The sequence below is a fragment of the Formica exsecta genome, unplaced genomic scaffold (genome assembly GCF_003651465.1).
Source record: "Formica exsecta isolate Colony F162 unplaced genomic scaffold, ASM365146v1 scaffold120, whole genome shotgun sequence".
In the NCBI taxonomy this organism is placed as follows: Eukaryota; Metazoa; Arthropoda; class Insecta; order Hymenoptera; family Formicidae; genus Formica; species Formica exsecta.
This window is the reverse complement of record NW_021848537.1, coordinates 379,280-393,019: the sequence shown is the minus strand read 5'-3', so window position 1 is coordinate 393,019 and position 13,740 is coordinate 379,280. Positions and strand designations below refer to the sequence as shown.

The window sequence follows — 13,740 nt, the reverse complement described above, 5'->3', positions numbered from 1 at the left end:
TCAATCAAAAATTATTATTAATCTAATTTCAAGTTTGATATTTTTTCCCTCGAGTTAAGATAGATCTATTATAAGTATTTCCTTTTTAATTCCTGTCTTTCTACACATTTAAATATTTTTCTTGTTCTCTTGTTTCTTTTGTTTTTATATACTTATTTTATTTGCAGTGCATAAAATGTGCAACAAAATATTTTTTAAGAAAAAAGGAAAAAAACAAAAGAAGAATGAAAACTAATCTAATCTCTCCAGTTACATTATCTAACATATACTTTTATACATACATTTTCTATTTATCTATTTATTTTCTATTTATTTTTTATTTGACGTACATAAAGCATCGCTGGCGCGGAATTTTTTGTGAATTATAGGAGAACTTGATGAAGTTCGAGTGTTCTTATTTTTTATTTGAAATGCATGACTTTTTTATTTCATATTTTTATTTTTATATGGAACGCATGATCACAGAATCCGTGAGTCCATAATTCTTGACACGAGTTTAGCAAAAATATTCCTCAGAATGATTTAATTTTAGGTATCGCGTCCGCGGGTCCGTAGGTCAATCTCAACAACCCTGAGTTAATCATCAATCTTTCTCTCTCTCTTCAACGTGAGATCAAAGGTCGGTGTTATTCGACCGGCGAATTTATATATATCGGTGTCGTACAAACACCAATGGTATCAAGTGTCAAAAATCGCCGGTGCATCTGTCATTGTGCTGTCAAGCGGATAATTCGAGCCTCGAACCGATGTAAATCGCACGTCATTGACTTCTACTCGATCTCCGATGTTTCTCTCTCTTAACTCCGGATTGTTGCCAAGTAGAAAAGTTCGAGATCAAGATTTTTATGCGTTTCATATAATGCATATTTTCTCCCGGGGATATCTCGAGGTAAACCTTCAACATGCGACACATATGATTATCCCTCACGCTTTACGAAATAAAATATATATTATAATATATATCTCTTTCTCCCTCTGACAACAGCACACATACAGGTCGGTGTTATTCGACCGGCGAATTTATATATATCGGTGTCGTACAAACACCAATGGTATCAAGTGTCAAAAATCGCCGGTGCATCTGTCATTGTGCTGTCAAGCGGATAATTCGAGCCTCGAACCGATGTAAATCGCACGTCATTGACTTCTACTCGATCTCCGATGTTTCTCTCTCTTAACTCCGGATTGTTGCCAAGTAGAAAAGTTCGAGATCAAGATTTTTATGCGTTTCATATAATGCATATTTTCTCCCGGGGATATCTCGAGGTAAACCTTCAACATGCGACACATATGATTATCCCTCACGCTTTACGAAATAAAATATATATTATAATATATATCTCTTTCTCCCTCTGACAACAGCACACATACACACACACACACACGCGCACAGTGTGCATACGTAATCAATCACCTGTGCATCTTGAAGCGATATTCACGTTGGCGCGGGAACCGCGCACGAGGACGCCGAAGAGCCTGCAGCTGGCCATATCTCTTGGTCGATTCGAATTTCTTTAAACGAATTTAACTGGCGAATTCACTCTCATGGAGAGCAGAAAGAAAAGTCGCGAGTCACGCACGCAACGCGACACTCATTCACTGAATACGAGTGTGTCGTCGCCCTAACTGCGGGCGATCCCCTGTAGCTTTCATGCGGGGAGAGAGTATATCGAGAATACATCGAAGTTTCCTTCGAGACTCGATCGGTAAGCAAGGAATCGATGGTTCAACGATTTACTGTAAAAGACGCGAGAAAAGCGATTTTTCGAGATTTTAAATTATATCGGTTTCGGTGTTTTTAAGATGAAACAGGGGGAAGGAGATTCTGTCTCTTTCTCAGCTGTTTCCTGTCAAACTGAGAAGGTTTAAAGGGAAAAATTTCGATATCCGGTCATTTACCGGCCGGACCGAGGTATCAAAGTGCGTGTATATGTATTATGCACACGTGGAGGAGGCAACTTCTTGTGGACTTTGATCTTGACTTACATTATTTATTTGTGTCGATGTGTGTGTTACGCATACGTAGCATCAATGTTGAATCAACGAGAATATTTTATCTGACACTTTCGAATTAATATGTCTATTAATACATAATTAATAAACGATAACATATGTATATATTCGATTGCCTGATTATTAATAATTATGTTACGAATGACATCTTCATTATTCGCGTTTATCGAGCAGAAATAATTATAATTATTTTTAATTTCATAATATATCATTTTAATTGATTTTTGGAATAACGATTTTGATAACTATAAAAACTGTGTGATTTTTTTTTCATAGAAAATCGATTACTCAATAATTTTCTTTAACTTTTTTATGTAATAAAAATATGTATTATTGTTGTATAATAATAAAATTGATTGTATAGTGTAAAAAAAGATTGCGTCCGAGATATATAATATATATAAATAAAATGCCAGATTTAAAAATTAAATGTTCTTACAACTCCATCTTTCAATTTTTGCAAATGGTCGCTGTACAACTTATAAACAACTAAAGAGAAAAAATCCATAATATATATGAAATATATCCATATATATGTGTATATATATTTATTCTATAAAATATACCACATAAAAAAATTTATTATCGAGATATTTCATCGAGTCGCCCATCTAGAATGCTCGACTCTTCATGATTCAATGACTATAGTCTATAGTTACCGACGTAAACATTGATTCTAAACCATATGATCGCTCTCGTTACGATTGCTCGTGATCATACGACGGGAGTTGCCCGTTTCTTCCGGGTTACCCGTGTGTAACACGTGTGTCATCTGAACAATCGATTTTCGATGCGAATAATCTCGTGACAATAGTCATAATTTCCGCCTCTCATTCGGGTGTAATTAAACGCCTAATAATTATCGCGATAATTTCGCTTTATATTAATCTGTTATCTCGCACAAGATGTATTAATTTGCCCATAAAAAGTATTATTGCGTTTGACTGAGAAGGCGTGGAAAGAGAAAGGATATCCGATTTATATCTGTCAACTGTAATCTAATACCCTTATGGGCGAAACTTCTCTTCGTCATCGTTTGTCGTGATTGATCGGGTAAGATCAAAGGATTCGAAATTATATGTTTGAATGAAACAATGATGATATCTTGACAATAATTGCAGGATGTCTGAGAACGCTCACATTAAGGAACAGTGGCAACTTCTACAGAGTTTACGATCCACTGCGGAGGGTCTGTTGATTGGAGTGTCCAATGTTTGGAACGTTTACGGTGGCCTAAATCGGCTGCACAATGCAATGGAGAAGATATTTAAACATGGCTGTCGTATATTCGATACCAATGTTAGCTGCGTTTGTTACTTCCAAAGCTTTTTCAATGAAAATATTATTTATAGTATATTTTGACGTATTAGATTATTATATAATAATTACATAATAATCTAATTACAATTAATAATTATTTTATACAATTTATTCTTGTTACACTTTATATTCTTATATCAATCTTATATCTTGTGTCAATTTTTATAAACACTTGTGTTTTTGCACGATTGAGTTTCGATATGAAAACATTTATTCTATAATAAAAATTTATGATAATTATAAACATAATTGTAAATACGATTTTCTTTGATTATCTATACTTATCTGAAGAAATTTTATCACACAAATTTTATGAAAATATTTTTATAAGGGTGAACCAGACTGTTGGATATTCATTCAAGGACTGAATTGGCTTCAGCCGTCTTTAGCAACATCACCAGTGTTATCGGAAAATGAGGATTATCTATGCAATTTGCCAGCTGAAATAACATCTAAGAAGGATATGTTGTGGCTATACAAGAGGTTAATCTTCTTTTTCTTTATACATCTTCAATATATTTTTTAAACGATTTTTTTATTAAGGCAAACACTGATAGATTCATGTATTTACAGTTTAGAAAGTCATTCTTTATCACACAAATTATCATGGCTTCTATCAGATAAGGAACATTTGCTCTCTTGTCTGGAGCCATGGGCGTTTCTTTGTCAAGAAAATTTGGCGGAAGCGACACTTTTGTATTTACGAGCAATCGAGAGGAATCAACCTGTACTGTTCGCAGAAATCGATCCTTGCTTAGTGAGTATAGTATTTTGGCGTTATTTCCAGAACTTGAAATTCTGAAACTTCTAAATTAAAATTTCTGAAATTCTAAAATTCAGAGAAACTTGCTTCATTTAAATAAATTATAATATTATATTATAAGATGTATTACATAACGGATTTTAATAAGTTCAATAATTTTGATACTTTTCTATTCGTGAATTTACAGTTTCTGCCATCATGGATATCGCCTAAAACGAGTCCCAGACGACATCGTCGCTCATCCTCATATCCGGTCAATCTTTCTGGTGTTAATCATATCCTTGTACAAGACAAAAGTGAAAGAGATCTTAATAGATACTTAAAGGTTTCAACGCAGTCTCATTTGAGGACTGCAATGCAGTCTATTACCCACGAAGTGGACAGCGTCGAAAATGAACCAACAAAGCCCGCACAAATTACTACTGATGATAATTTGCAAAATGATTCCAACATCAATAATGACATACCTCTGAAAATGTGGAATAGTCTGCCTGTTTTGGTCAAGAGCCACAGTAGCGCTGCCATAGATAATTCAACCGAGACGGTTCAGATTTCGCCGATTATTCCAGAAAGTAGCGACAGCAGCAACAAAAGTAATAATCGACCTCGTGCATTGGAATTAGCGGAGATTATCAACGTCAATTATTCCGAGTCGAAGCAACCCGTTGATTCCAACATAGATAGACTCATATCGAAGCCCAAAACACCTATTAGGAAGACGAGAAGCAGAACGAAGGCTAAGCATAGCCAGAGTAAAAGAGTATCTGAAAGTCCGGAAGCTTATTCGAGCGTTCATGGAGAAGAAATAAAAAACACTATCGAGGAGACGCGGCCGATTGTAACGACGGCGGAATTGGCGGAGAAGAGGTTCTTGAAGCAACTGGCGATGCGCAGAAAAACGTCCTTCTTGGTAGGTTCGGCGCCCGAATTTACGGGCTCGTGGACTCTCGAAGTGGAGGGTCAGAAGGATATCCGTACACCGCGGAAGAGCTTCATGGAGGACGGCGGCAGTAGCGTGCAGCCAATGGCGACTGGTTATTTTCCGCGTCCGGTAGAAGGCCAGAGCCTGACTAGTTTCCTGTCTTCGGCGCGGTTCTCACGTGCCCACGACGCCGAGTTGGATCGCGAGAACGCGCACTTTAGCATCTGCGAGGCAATGATTGCCGCTATCGAGCAGGTCAAGTGTAACCGGCTGCAACGGTTGGATGTCGATGCGGTCGACGACGAGAGCGACGAGGAGATCAATCGGCTCAAGCAACGGATTCGGCTGCGACGTCGGCAGCGCCAGGAGGAGAGATGTCGGAGTAAAGGCTGGAGCCGCGGTGATCTGCTAAGTGACGGTAGGACCGACACAACCACAACTACTGATCAGAGTGTCAGTCCATTGTCCACGTCCCCGGAAAATCCCTCGGACAGCATGTCTACGGAGGATTCTGAATTGGACGACGAACGGAAATTGAGAAACGGCGACACGCTCGCGTCGACTACATCGTTGTTCTCGGACGCGGAACCGCGCCACGCGAGGTTCGCCACTGAGTCGATCATGAGTGAGAGCAGCGTGTCCGCTGAAGGGGTGGCTTTATCCCTCATCAGTCGCTTCAACGAGAAGCAACTGCCTCGGGCTAGCGAGCTGCAGTGGCTGGTTTCTGAAAAGGATGCGCCTCAGCGATTGTTGCCGATGCCGAAGAGTTGGCCGGTCAGCCCTGACGAGATCGAGATCGAAGACACGCGGACGATACCGCTGAGAGGGACAATCGAATGGGCCCCGCCGCGACCACAGATCATTTTCACGCCTCATCCACCGCCAGTGTACGCGTGTAAAACAAGAAAAAGATAATAATTTGAAAATTCTTCGTCGCAATTACATTGATCTTATAATTATTTGAATTCTATATATAAAATCTCTTACGAGTATATATAGATTCTGTAAATAATGGATATAATCTGCTGATAGATATGCATTTAATGTGAACATTAATAATATTTTTTTTCTTCTCGTCCCGCGACTTGGAGATTTTTTTCAGCTATTCAATATCTTTCGATCATTTTTCTTTCAGAAGACGGACGTTGATAGCGAAGCAGAATTACAGATGCGCAGGTTGTGGCATGAAAGTCGCCGTGAAATACGCTAATCGATTTCGTTACTGCGAATATCTGGGCCGGTACTTTTGCACGGGCTGCCACACGAATCAGGTGGCGTTTATTCCAGGGAAAATTCTGTCGAAATGGGATTTCAACAGGTAGGCTCTTAAAAACTATTGATAAAGCATCTTGATCTTTAATGTTTCCTTTATTCTCTGCAGATATCCCGTGTCGAATTTCTCATACAGATTACTGGACCAGATGATGTCGGATCCGCTGTTCCAAGTGAACGATTTGAATCCGCTGTTGTATAGACGAATAAAACAATTGGATAAAACGCGAGTTTTGCGCACAAAATTATTCTTCTTGAAGGATTTTTTGCTCACGTGTCGATTTGCAAGCAGGTAAATTTCAGTATCTTTTTACGATACAAGCGCAGCATAATACATTTTCGCAATATTATTACAGTCTTCAAAATATGCTGAAAAAGGAGCCGGATTACATCATAAGTGATCCGCATGTATACTCAATTCAAGATCTAATAAATATCAAGTTTGGCATGCTGTATGCCAAACTGCAGGATCTCGTTCAAGTTTGTTGTGCGCACACTATGGAATGCGAGGTATTATATATTATAATTAATATTATAATTATAACATCGATAATATAATCATTATAATATCGATGTATTCTTTTTTAGCTGTGTCAAGCTAGAGGATTCGTATGCGAGTTATGCTATTCCAAAGATGTTATATTCCCGTGGGATTTGTCGAAGGTGATCCGATGCGAAAAGTGTGGTGCGTGCTTCCACATGGATTGCAAGCAAAACTCTGATAAGCTCGAATGCCCTCGATGCGTAAGGCTGCGCGACAGACGAATCTCAAGGGATGAGAAGCTCTGACGAATGACGAGGGCGTTTTTTGCCACATCATTCAGAATGGGATACGTATATTAAACCCGTTCGCGTAGAAAGCCATCTTCAAGAGGTCTTAGAGATTTATTCTCTCATCTGTCTCCCTCCCTTTTCTAACAAAACTTATCAGACGATACAAAATTCTAAAACGTTTAAGACATTTTATAGATATCTTTTAAATTTCTATGTTGTCTCTGAGATATTGTTATTAATTATATTATTATGTAAAGTACACACAGGCAATACATATTCAAGAAATGCAAATTTTTGGATATACAACTTGTTACAATATCATATTTATGATGATTAGTCAAGTTTGAGTTGAATTCTAATTCTTGACATTTGACGTATGAAAATGTTAGATATACATTGTATATATATAGATGGACATTTAGATTGCATAATAGAGTGATAGGGATTTATAAGAGAAGTCAATACCTTTTTTGTTCCTTGTTGCATTGCAGGGACATAACTGAGAATACTATTTGTGCCTCAGTCTCGGAAAAAAAGAAAATTGAATGAATGAGACATACATAATAGCGAAGACTGAAGCATTGTGATATATTGCATGTCAGATTTCGATTTTTTTGAAACCTGAAAGAACAACTTTAGAATAGAAACGTCCATAGGACGTTTTAAGCCTTCTTTGAAAAGAAAATCAATATCTTGGAAGATTAATTTATATCTTATATAATTAGAATATATATAATAGTTAAGTTGTTTAATAAGATATCTGATTATATATATATATATATATCTTATTGGATATCTTATTAAACTACATCGCACAATGCAACTTGGCACATTTTTCAATATAAAAGGATACACACAATCCTGCATTTCACCCCCAAAAATTAACTATTAAGAAAATTGCAAAAAATTTTTTATAAAGTAATTAGTTTGTGTGTATTTAAATAGTCTGTTACTATATATTTGTGATTCTTTTTTCATATTTGTGAATTCTTTTCTATAGATTTAGAGGGAAAAATATTTTAAAAAGATTTGTATGTACATATTTATTTACAGACATAGCTAGCGTTCGATGAACAGAAAGTATTATTTCCTTGTAATTATTTTGTACATCAGCAGTAAGAATCTCATATTGCAATAGTAATTTTAAGTCTACCGTCTAGCAATACAAATAACTCAAAATTATTACATTATGTAAAAAAATCGTATCTAGTGCTAATTCCAAATAATATAATAATAATAAGTATGTACCTGATTTTTCTTGACATTTAAAACATGTATATTTATTGTTTATTTATGAAAATTGCTAAAATGTGCATGTGCAAACTAGTAAGATTTTCAGAATTTTGTTATCTTCTGCACGACATACAGACTCTATTATAATTCTTGATATAATAATTGTGAACAAAAGGTTTATAAAAAAAAGTATTTGAATAAAATTATTAGATTCAAATGTGTAACTACAATTGATGTGAAAAAGATCAATCAAACCTGTTTGAATTAAAAAAATATATAATATTTATTAAAAAGTATATAGTATTTGCAAAGATCTCTGCATAGTTGCTTCAAAAAGTTAATCACTTTATTTCTGGGAAATATGACATACTTATTTAAGTTTTATTTCTTTGAAAATAATTCCATTACACTTCTGATAATAACTAAATAGAATGGAAACATTCCTGAAAGTCATTTTGTAAAAGCTTTTTCTAAAATCTATTTAACATAATTGTAAAGAGACATGACTAATTATCACCTTACTTAACTAGGTGCAAATTATGAAAGATTTTACTTGAAATATTTCACATTAAAATAACACAATTAATAAATTTTTATGATTTTATTTGGTTATATGTGTTTATAGCACACATCTATCTGAGGATAATAGATATAGTAGAGGTTCATTGCGACAATAGAAAAAATATATTAATTATATATATACACACTAGCCTAATTTTGACCCCACATTTCTGCAACCCTCAATGTATGTTGATGTATATTTATTACATAAATTTTAAATTTGTCCTAAAGATTAATTATGGGTATATACATATACAGATGCAAATCTACAATCAAATGTATGTACAGTAAGTAATATATAATTTACTTATGCTCACGTTTTTGAGATAAGAACCTACTGAGATGATTAATCATTTCAAAAGTGTGTATAATATATTCTATTTTTTGCTAAAAGAGAGAGAAAGCAGTCGTATATAAATACTGTACACAATTACTGGGTATATATACGGGGCAGCCATAAAATTCCTTATTTCTTTTATATAAATTAGTCATTATCATAAATATGCTATATGCACATTTACTACATATATTTTATCTCTTTTTATTTTATAGCTTTTATTCAATGAAAAATACAAAAAATGTCACACATATGGAGAATTTGGTGATAGACCACCTTCTGCAATGAGAATAATGGCTAATATATTTCGATCTGCTAAATCTCGTACATTATTACATTGAACATATCTTTTTTTTTAATGTTTTATTTTTTATATATATTTAAAATTAATTTTATATTAATGTACATATTATTTCATATCTTGCTTCACACTTATTTTTTTTTATTTAAGCAAATTGTTCAATAAATAAAGTATATTAATTATACAAACAGATTATATTGTAACAATGCAAATTACGAATTTATTTCATTATTACGTCACGAGTTCTTCAATTTCATACTAGGAGTAACAGAATTTCGTGGCCACCCTGTATTTAGAAAAAAGCATAAAAAAAGAATACTTGACACTTATCGTTTCGATTTTGTGACATTATAAGTGAATGTTAATATCACAGGTGGTCCTTTTTATTTTTTGTTGACGATTGTTCTGCATGTCTTTGTTCAGGAAAAAGTTCTGTTACCATAGCACTATTATATGAGTTAGGTCTTGAAACGTCTTATCCATCTTATAGATATAGTGTGAATTGCATCTTTTGCAAATTATTAATCGCATTTAGTTTTGGCACGCAAGCGTTTGCAGAGTGAGCGTTACGCATTTTCAATAGAAAAGGGAAATCTTACTTCGCTAAATGTACGAGAAAGGAGCTTAAATCGTACCTAGCTAGATTACTATAACATATATAGCTAACTTATAAATCCTTGAATAAGCTTATATCTCAGTAAAATATCGGGCGTAGGATTTTTGATTGAGAGAATCTCACATTAAACGCGATATAAATTTTGATTCGCTATTGTAACAATCAGAAATCCGAATTTCTCACCCTGGCAACATAAGCTTCATCATCAGTTTATATACAGTCGAACCACCGTGCTTTTTCTCGACGGGGCCGAAAGTTTAGCTTTTTCTATTTTTGATTTTTTCTCTAACATGTACTTATATTTAAAATTTGATCGTCGAATAGGATGATGTTAGAATGACATGGAAACTGAAGAAAAAGTCAAAAATAGAAAAGTTAATAGGCTTGAGAAAATACGGAAAGCCGACTGTAAAATGCAACAACGATGCATAACAATGCGCCACACTATTTATACGACAGAACTTTGAATAAAAATTACTGCATGATCATTCGCTCTAAGCATAATTTATATTGTTGATCAGCAGTTGTATTGTCAATTTTACGGAAATATTTTTGGAAGAAAAAGCATCAAAGAATTAAGATTAATTACGAGGATAGAAGAGGAGAGAAATAGAAAGGAGAAGAGAAAGAGAGATTAAATAGTAATGCACATGGTCGAGTGTCTCGAGAGTGACACGAGATACAGATGCCCAAAATAAAATATAGCTGTTCGGTTATTCTTTACGTCATCGCTTTCAGCGAGAAAATACATTACTCAAAGCACAGTAAAATTTGTTGCACAATATGAATATTATAAGTCCGATCGCTCCGAAATTACAGACGAGTATTGCAATATTGGAAAGTAAATTCCTACGATAAATACAAAACATGAAATTCAAATGTGAAGCCGCGCAATTTGTACTTCTTTTATCAATTTAAAGAAAATTTCTTTTTTTTCATGTATTGCAAAATTACAAGTTTATACAAGTTTGTTTTCTATTTGAAACAATGTATTAAATATTATAAGGGGGAGGGACGATTATATACAAAGATATATTTTATTTCTCTTTTCGATTCTTGAAAATACATCTTTTCGTTTTTTGAGAAATCTGACCGTGCGCATTACTTTTCATCCTCCTTTTATACATTGAAAACCCGGCGCTACAAATCTCGGTTGAAAAATTTATCTCGCAAGATGTAAAAGCATGGCGCTAAAATAAATGTTTTAATATAAAAAAAAAAAGAAAAAAAGTAAAATAACTTATAAATATTGAGATTATAAAGTAATATAGATTACACGCGTCATATATATAAATAATAATATTAATAATAAAATAGTATAATAATAAAAATATAAAGCTTTTGTGTGTGATATAAGTTTTTTTATAACATTTTTGAAATGCGTTTGATGTTTTTTACGTTCTCGTCTACGTTTTATGCATTATACAATTTAGAGAATATCAAGTCTTTTGTAAACATAAAAATTATATCAAAAGTTATATTTTTATTATTATTATACAATTTTATTATTTAGGGAATATCGCTATTCGCATGCTAATGACCATTCCAATTGCCTATGTTTAGATCGACTCAACAATAGTTAGTCTTAGCGACTAGTCTGTGTCTTTTGCTTCCACTTTGTCAAATGTCATCTGTCTGTACTTATATCGAACTTTAGACAATTGTTTTTATTTATATAAATTAATTTCAATCGCTTTATTTTTAATTTTATTTGTTTTACCTATATATCTAAAGTTTCTTTTAGTGGCAGCTTTGCTACTTCGAAGAAAATCCTAGAATGCAGAAAAGTTGAAATGAATACTACCAATTCGCGAATATTTTTATTTAAATTAATACTTACTTATGGCTGTATTTGTTGCGAACGGTCATTAGAGTTTCCTTATGCTTCTTATGCAGGCACTGATTCAAAAGAATGCAGATATCTCTTATGTCGTCAAGTTTATAACCGCTATAATATTCTAATGTTGGAGTCCATCCTCCCAGGTCCTTCATTAACAATGCTAGTAGCAGCGCCGCCGCTGCGATTTTGCTATCGCTGTACGTGATCATCGAGTAATCCATCAGCGAGTACTCTAATATGTATCGAGCCAGAGTTAACGTTGGCATAGACACCTTGGCACACTATTTTCAAATAATAGTGATTGAATTAATGTACATTTTCCAGTAAAATCAAATATAAATATAAAACATTAAAACATAAAACATTATGACAAAAATTAAAAAATCTAATTTAAATAAAAAAACATAATTAATCTTCTATGATCTGACATGATTTCAAAATAATACGTTTTTTTTATCAGTCTGATTTATAATTGGGGGTACATATAAAATTTACATACTATCACATTTATATAAATATATTAAAGCAAAAAGAACTTGGACAATTGGATCAGAAATTGAAACCTGGACTATTTCCTTGTTAAGTGCCTGCTTTTACCGTTAAGTCTAATTCTATCCAGATTTTAATATCTTTCTATCTGTATACAGTTTTATATAAATATTAGATATAACTGATTGGATTGGAAATTGAACCTGTATCTTTCATTAGAAGATCTTACTATCAGCCAGATTTTATACATTAATACTTCCTCATTCTTTTTTCGAAAGAAAATTATTTCATTTACAAAGAGAAATATAATATACTACTAATATATTTAATATTTATTTTTAATATATGTGAGATAAAATTTGAATAGATTTTAAGGTAGAATAATCTTTATGAGGGACAATTGCTGCATAAATTGATAATATTAAATATGCATTACTTACTCTAGCATAACGCCGAAGAAACCTGTAAGAAAGAGGTATTCCCAGGTCAAAATTTACTACTCTTAAGACATTCATTTCCATTCTGATGAGTTCCCTCTGTGTGTAAGCGCCATCACATATGTACAAAAAATCTTCCACCATCGGTGGTATCCTTTCCTACAAACAAAATTAAGAACATGTGCTGCTAGAGTACAATTTAATCAGATAAAAATTTGTGTGACTTTATAACAGAGATATGTTCATAAAACTTACATCAAATTTACTCGCTATGAAAAGACTCGCAGCGCCGAGCAACTGTAGAGTTTCCTTGCCGACCGTCACCTTTGACAGATAGAGATCGACCAATTTCACGGCCAGATAGAGAGTCTCGTGATTAAGCTCAAACGATTCCTGTACCTCGACCATCCAGTCGATCAGCAGCGCTCTCATCCACCGCGACAGACATACTTGCCGCTCCATATAATCGGCAATGCGAAATAAACGCTCTCGTTCTTTTAGATACTCAAAGATGTCCATCGCATATTGCGATACTTGGAATGGATCTAGCCAATTCTCGATGTCAAAGTCCCATTGCACGTCTTTGGGTAATTCCCTTACGGGTATAGTGATCAATTCAGCGGCAGTTAATGCTTTCTTCTTGCTCACAGAAGACGTAGTTTCGCTCTTTTCGTCCTTCTCGACTTTTTTTTCGTTCTCGTCAACCTATTTCAAGTCTGCTTTGTATTTTATAATTCTAATAATTATGGAGAATAGTGTAAAAATTTTACACGTATAACTTAATTCAATTACAATTTCTGAGTTTTCAAAATATTTTATATCAAGATAAAAAAAAAAAAAGATTGTAGAAGCTTTCTTTTTC

At 33.8% G+C, this 13,740-nt stretch overlaps 3 protein-coding genes across 6 annotated transcripts in view; 1 reads left to right on the top strand and 2 right to left on the bottom strand.

Moving 5' to 3' along the window:
- The window catches only part of LOC115242387 (trifunctional enzyme subunit alpha, mitochondrial), a 7,040-nt gene extending 4,883 nt beyond the window's left edge, over nucleotides 1–2,157 (bottom strand). Inside the window, exon 1 of the mRNA XM_029818647.1 lies at nucleotides 1,415–2,157. Within this exon, the coding sequence (XP_029674507.1) occupies nucleotides 1,415–1,490 (76 nt within the window). The 5' untranslated portion in view covers nucleotides 1,491–2,157. The remainder of the gene's footprint in view (nucleotides 1–1,414) is intronic.
- A 499-nt stretch (nucleotides 2,158–2,656) lies between these two features.
- Nucleotides 2,657–11,334, top strand: LOC115242382 (run domain Beclin-1-interacting and cysteine-rich domain-containing protein). Its single transcript, XM_029818634.1, has 9 exons — nucleotides 2,657–3,066; nucleotides 3,135–3,312; nucleotides 3,665–3,816; nucleotides 3,907–4,090; nucleotides 4,284–5,905; nucleotides 6,154–6,336; nucleotides 6,400–6,582; nucleotides 6,647–6,800; nucleotides 6,879–11,334. The coding sequence occupies exons 2-9, from the start codon at nucleotides 3,136–3,138 to the stop codon at nucleotides 7,077–7,079; spliced, it is 2,856 nt and encodes a 951-aa protein (XP_029674494.1). The 5' UTR covers nucleotides 2,657–3,066; nucleotide 3,135; the 3' UTR covers nucleotides 7,080–11,334.
- LOC115242396 (G2/mitotic-specific cyclin-B3) overlaps nucleotides 8,960–13,740 on the bottom strand; it is a 6,702-nt gene continuing 1,921 nt past the window's right edge. For 3 of the 4 annotated variants that reach the window (XM_029818659.1, XM_029818666.1, XM_029818672.1), the window contains exons 4-7: nucleotides 13,134–13,583; nucleotides 12,882–13,037; nucleotides 11,953–12,233; nucleotides 9,047–11,884 (exon numbers count right to left, since the gene is read on the bottom strand). In XM_029818659.1, coding sequence (XP_029674519.1) covers nucleotides 11,833–11,884; nucleotides 11,953–12,233; nucleotides 12,882–13,037; nucleotides 13,134–13,583 — 939 coding nt within the window. In that variant the 3' untranslated portion in view covers nucleotides 9,047–11,832. Of the gene's footprint in view, nucleotides 11,885–11,952; nucleotides 12,234–12,881; nucleotides 13,038–13,133; nucleotides 13,584–13,740 lie in introns of all 4 variants that reach the window. The other variant, XM_029818676.1, reaches the window with a different exon arrangement.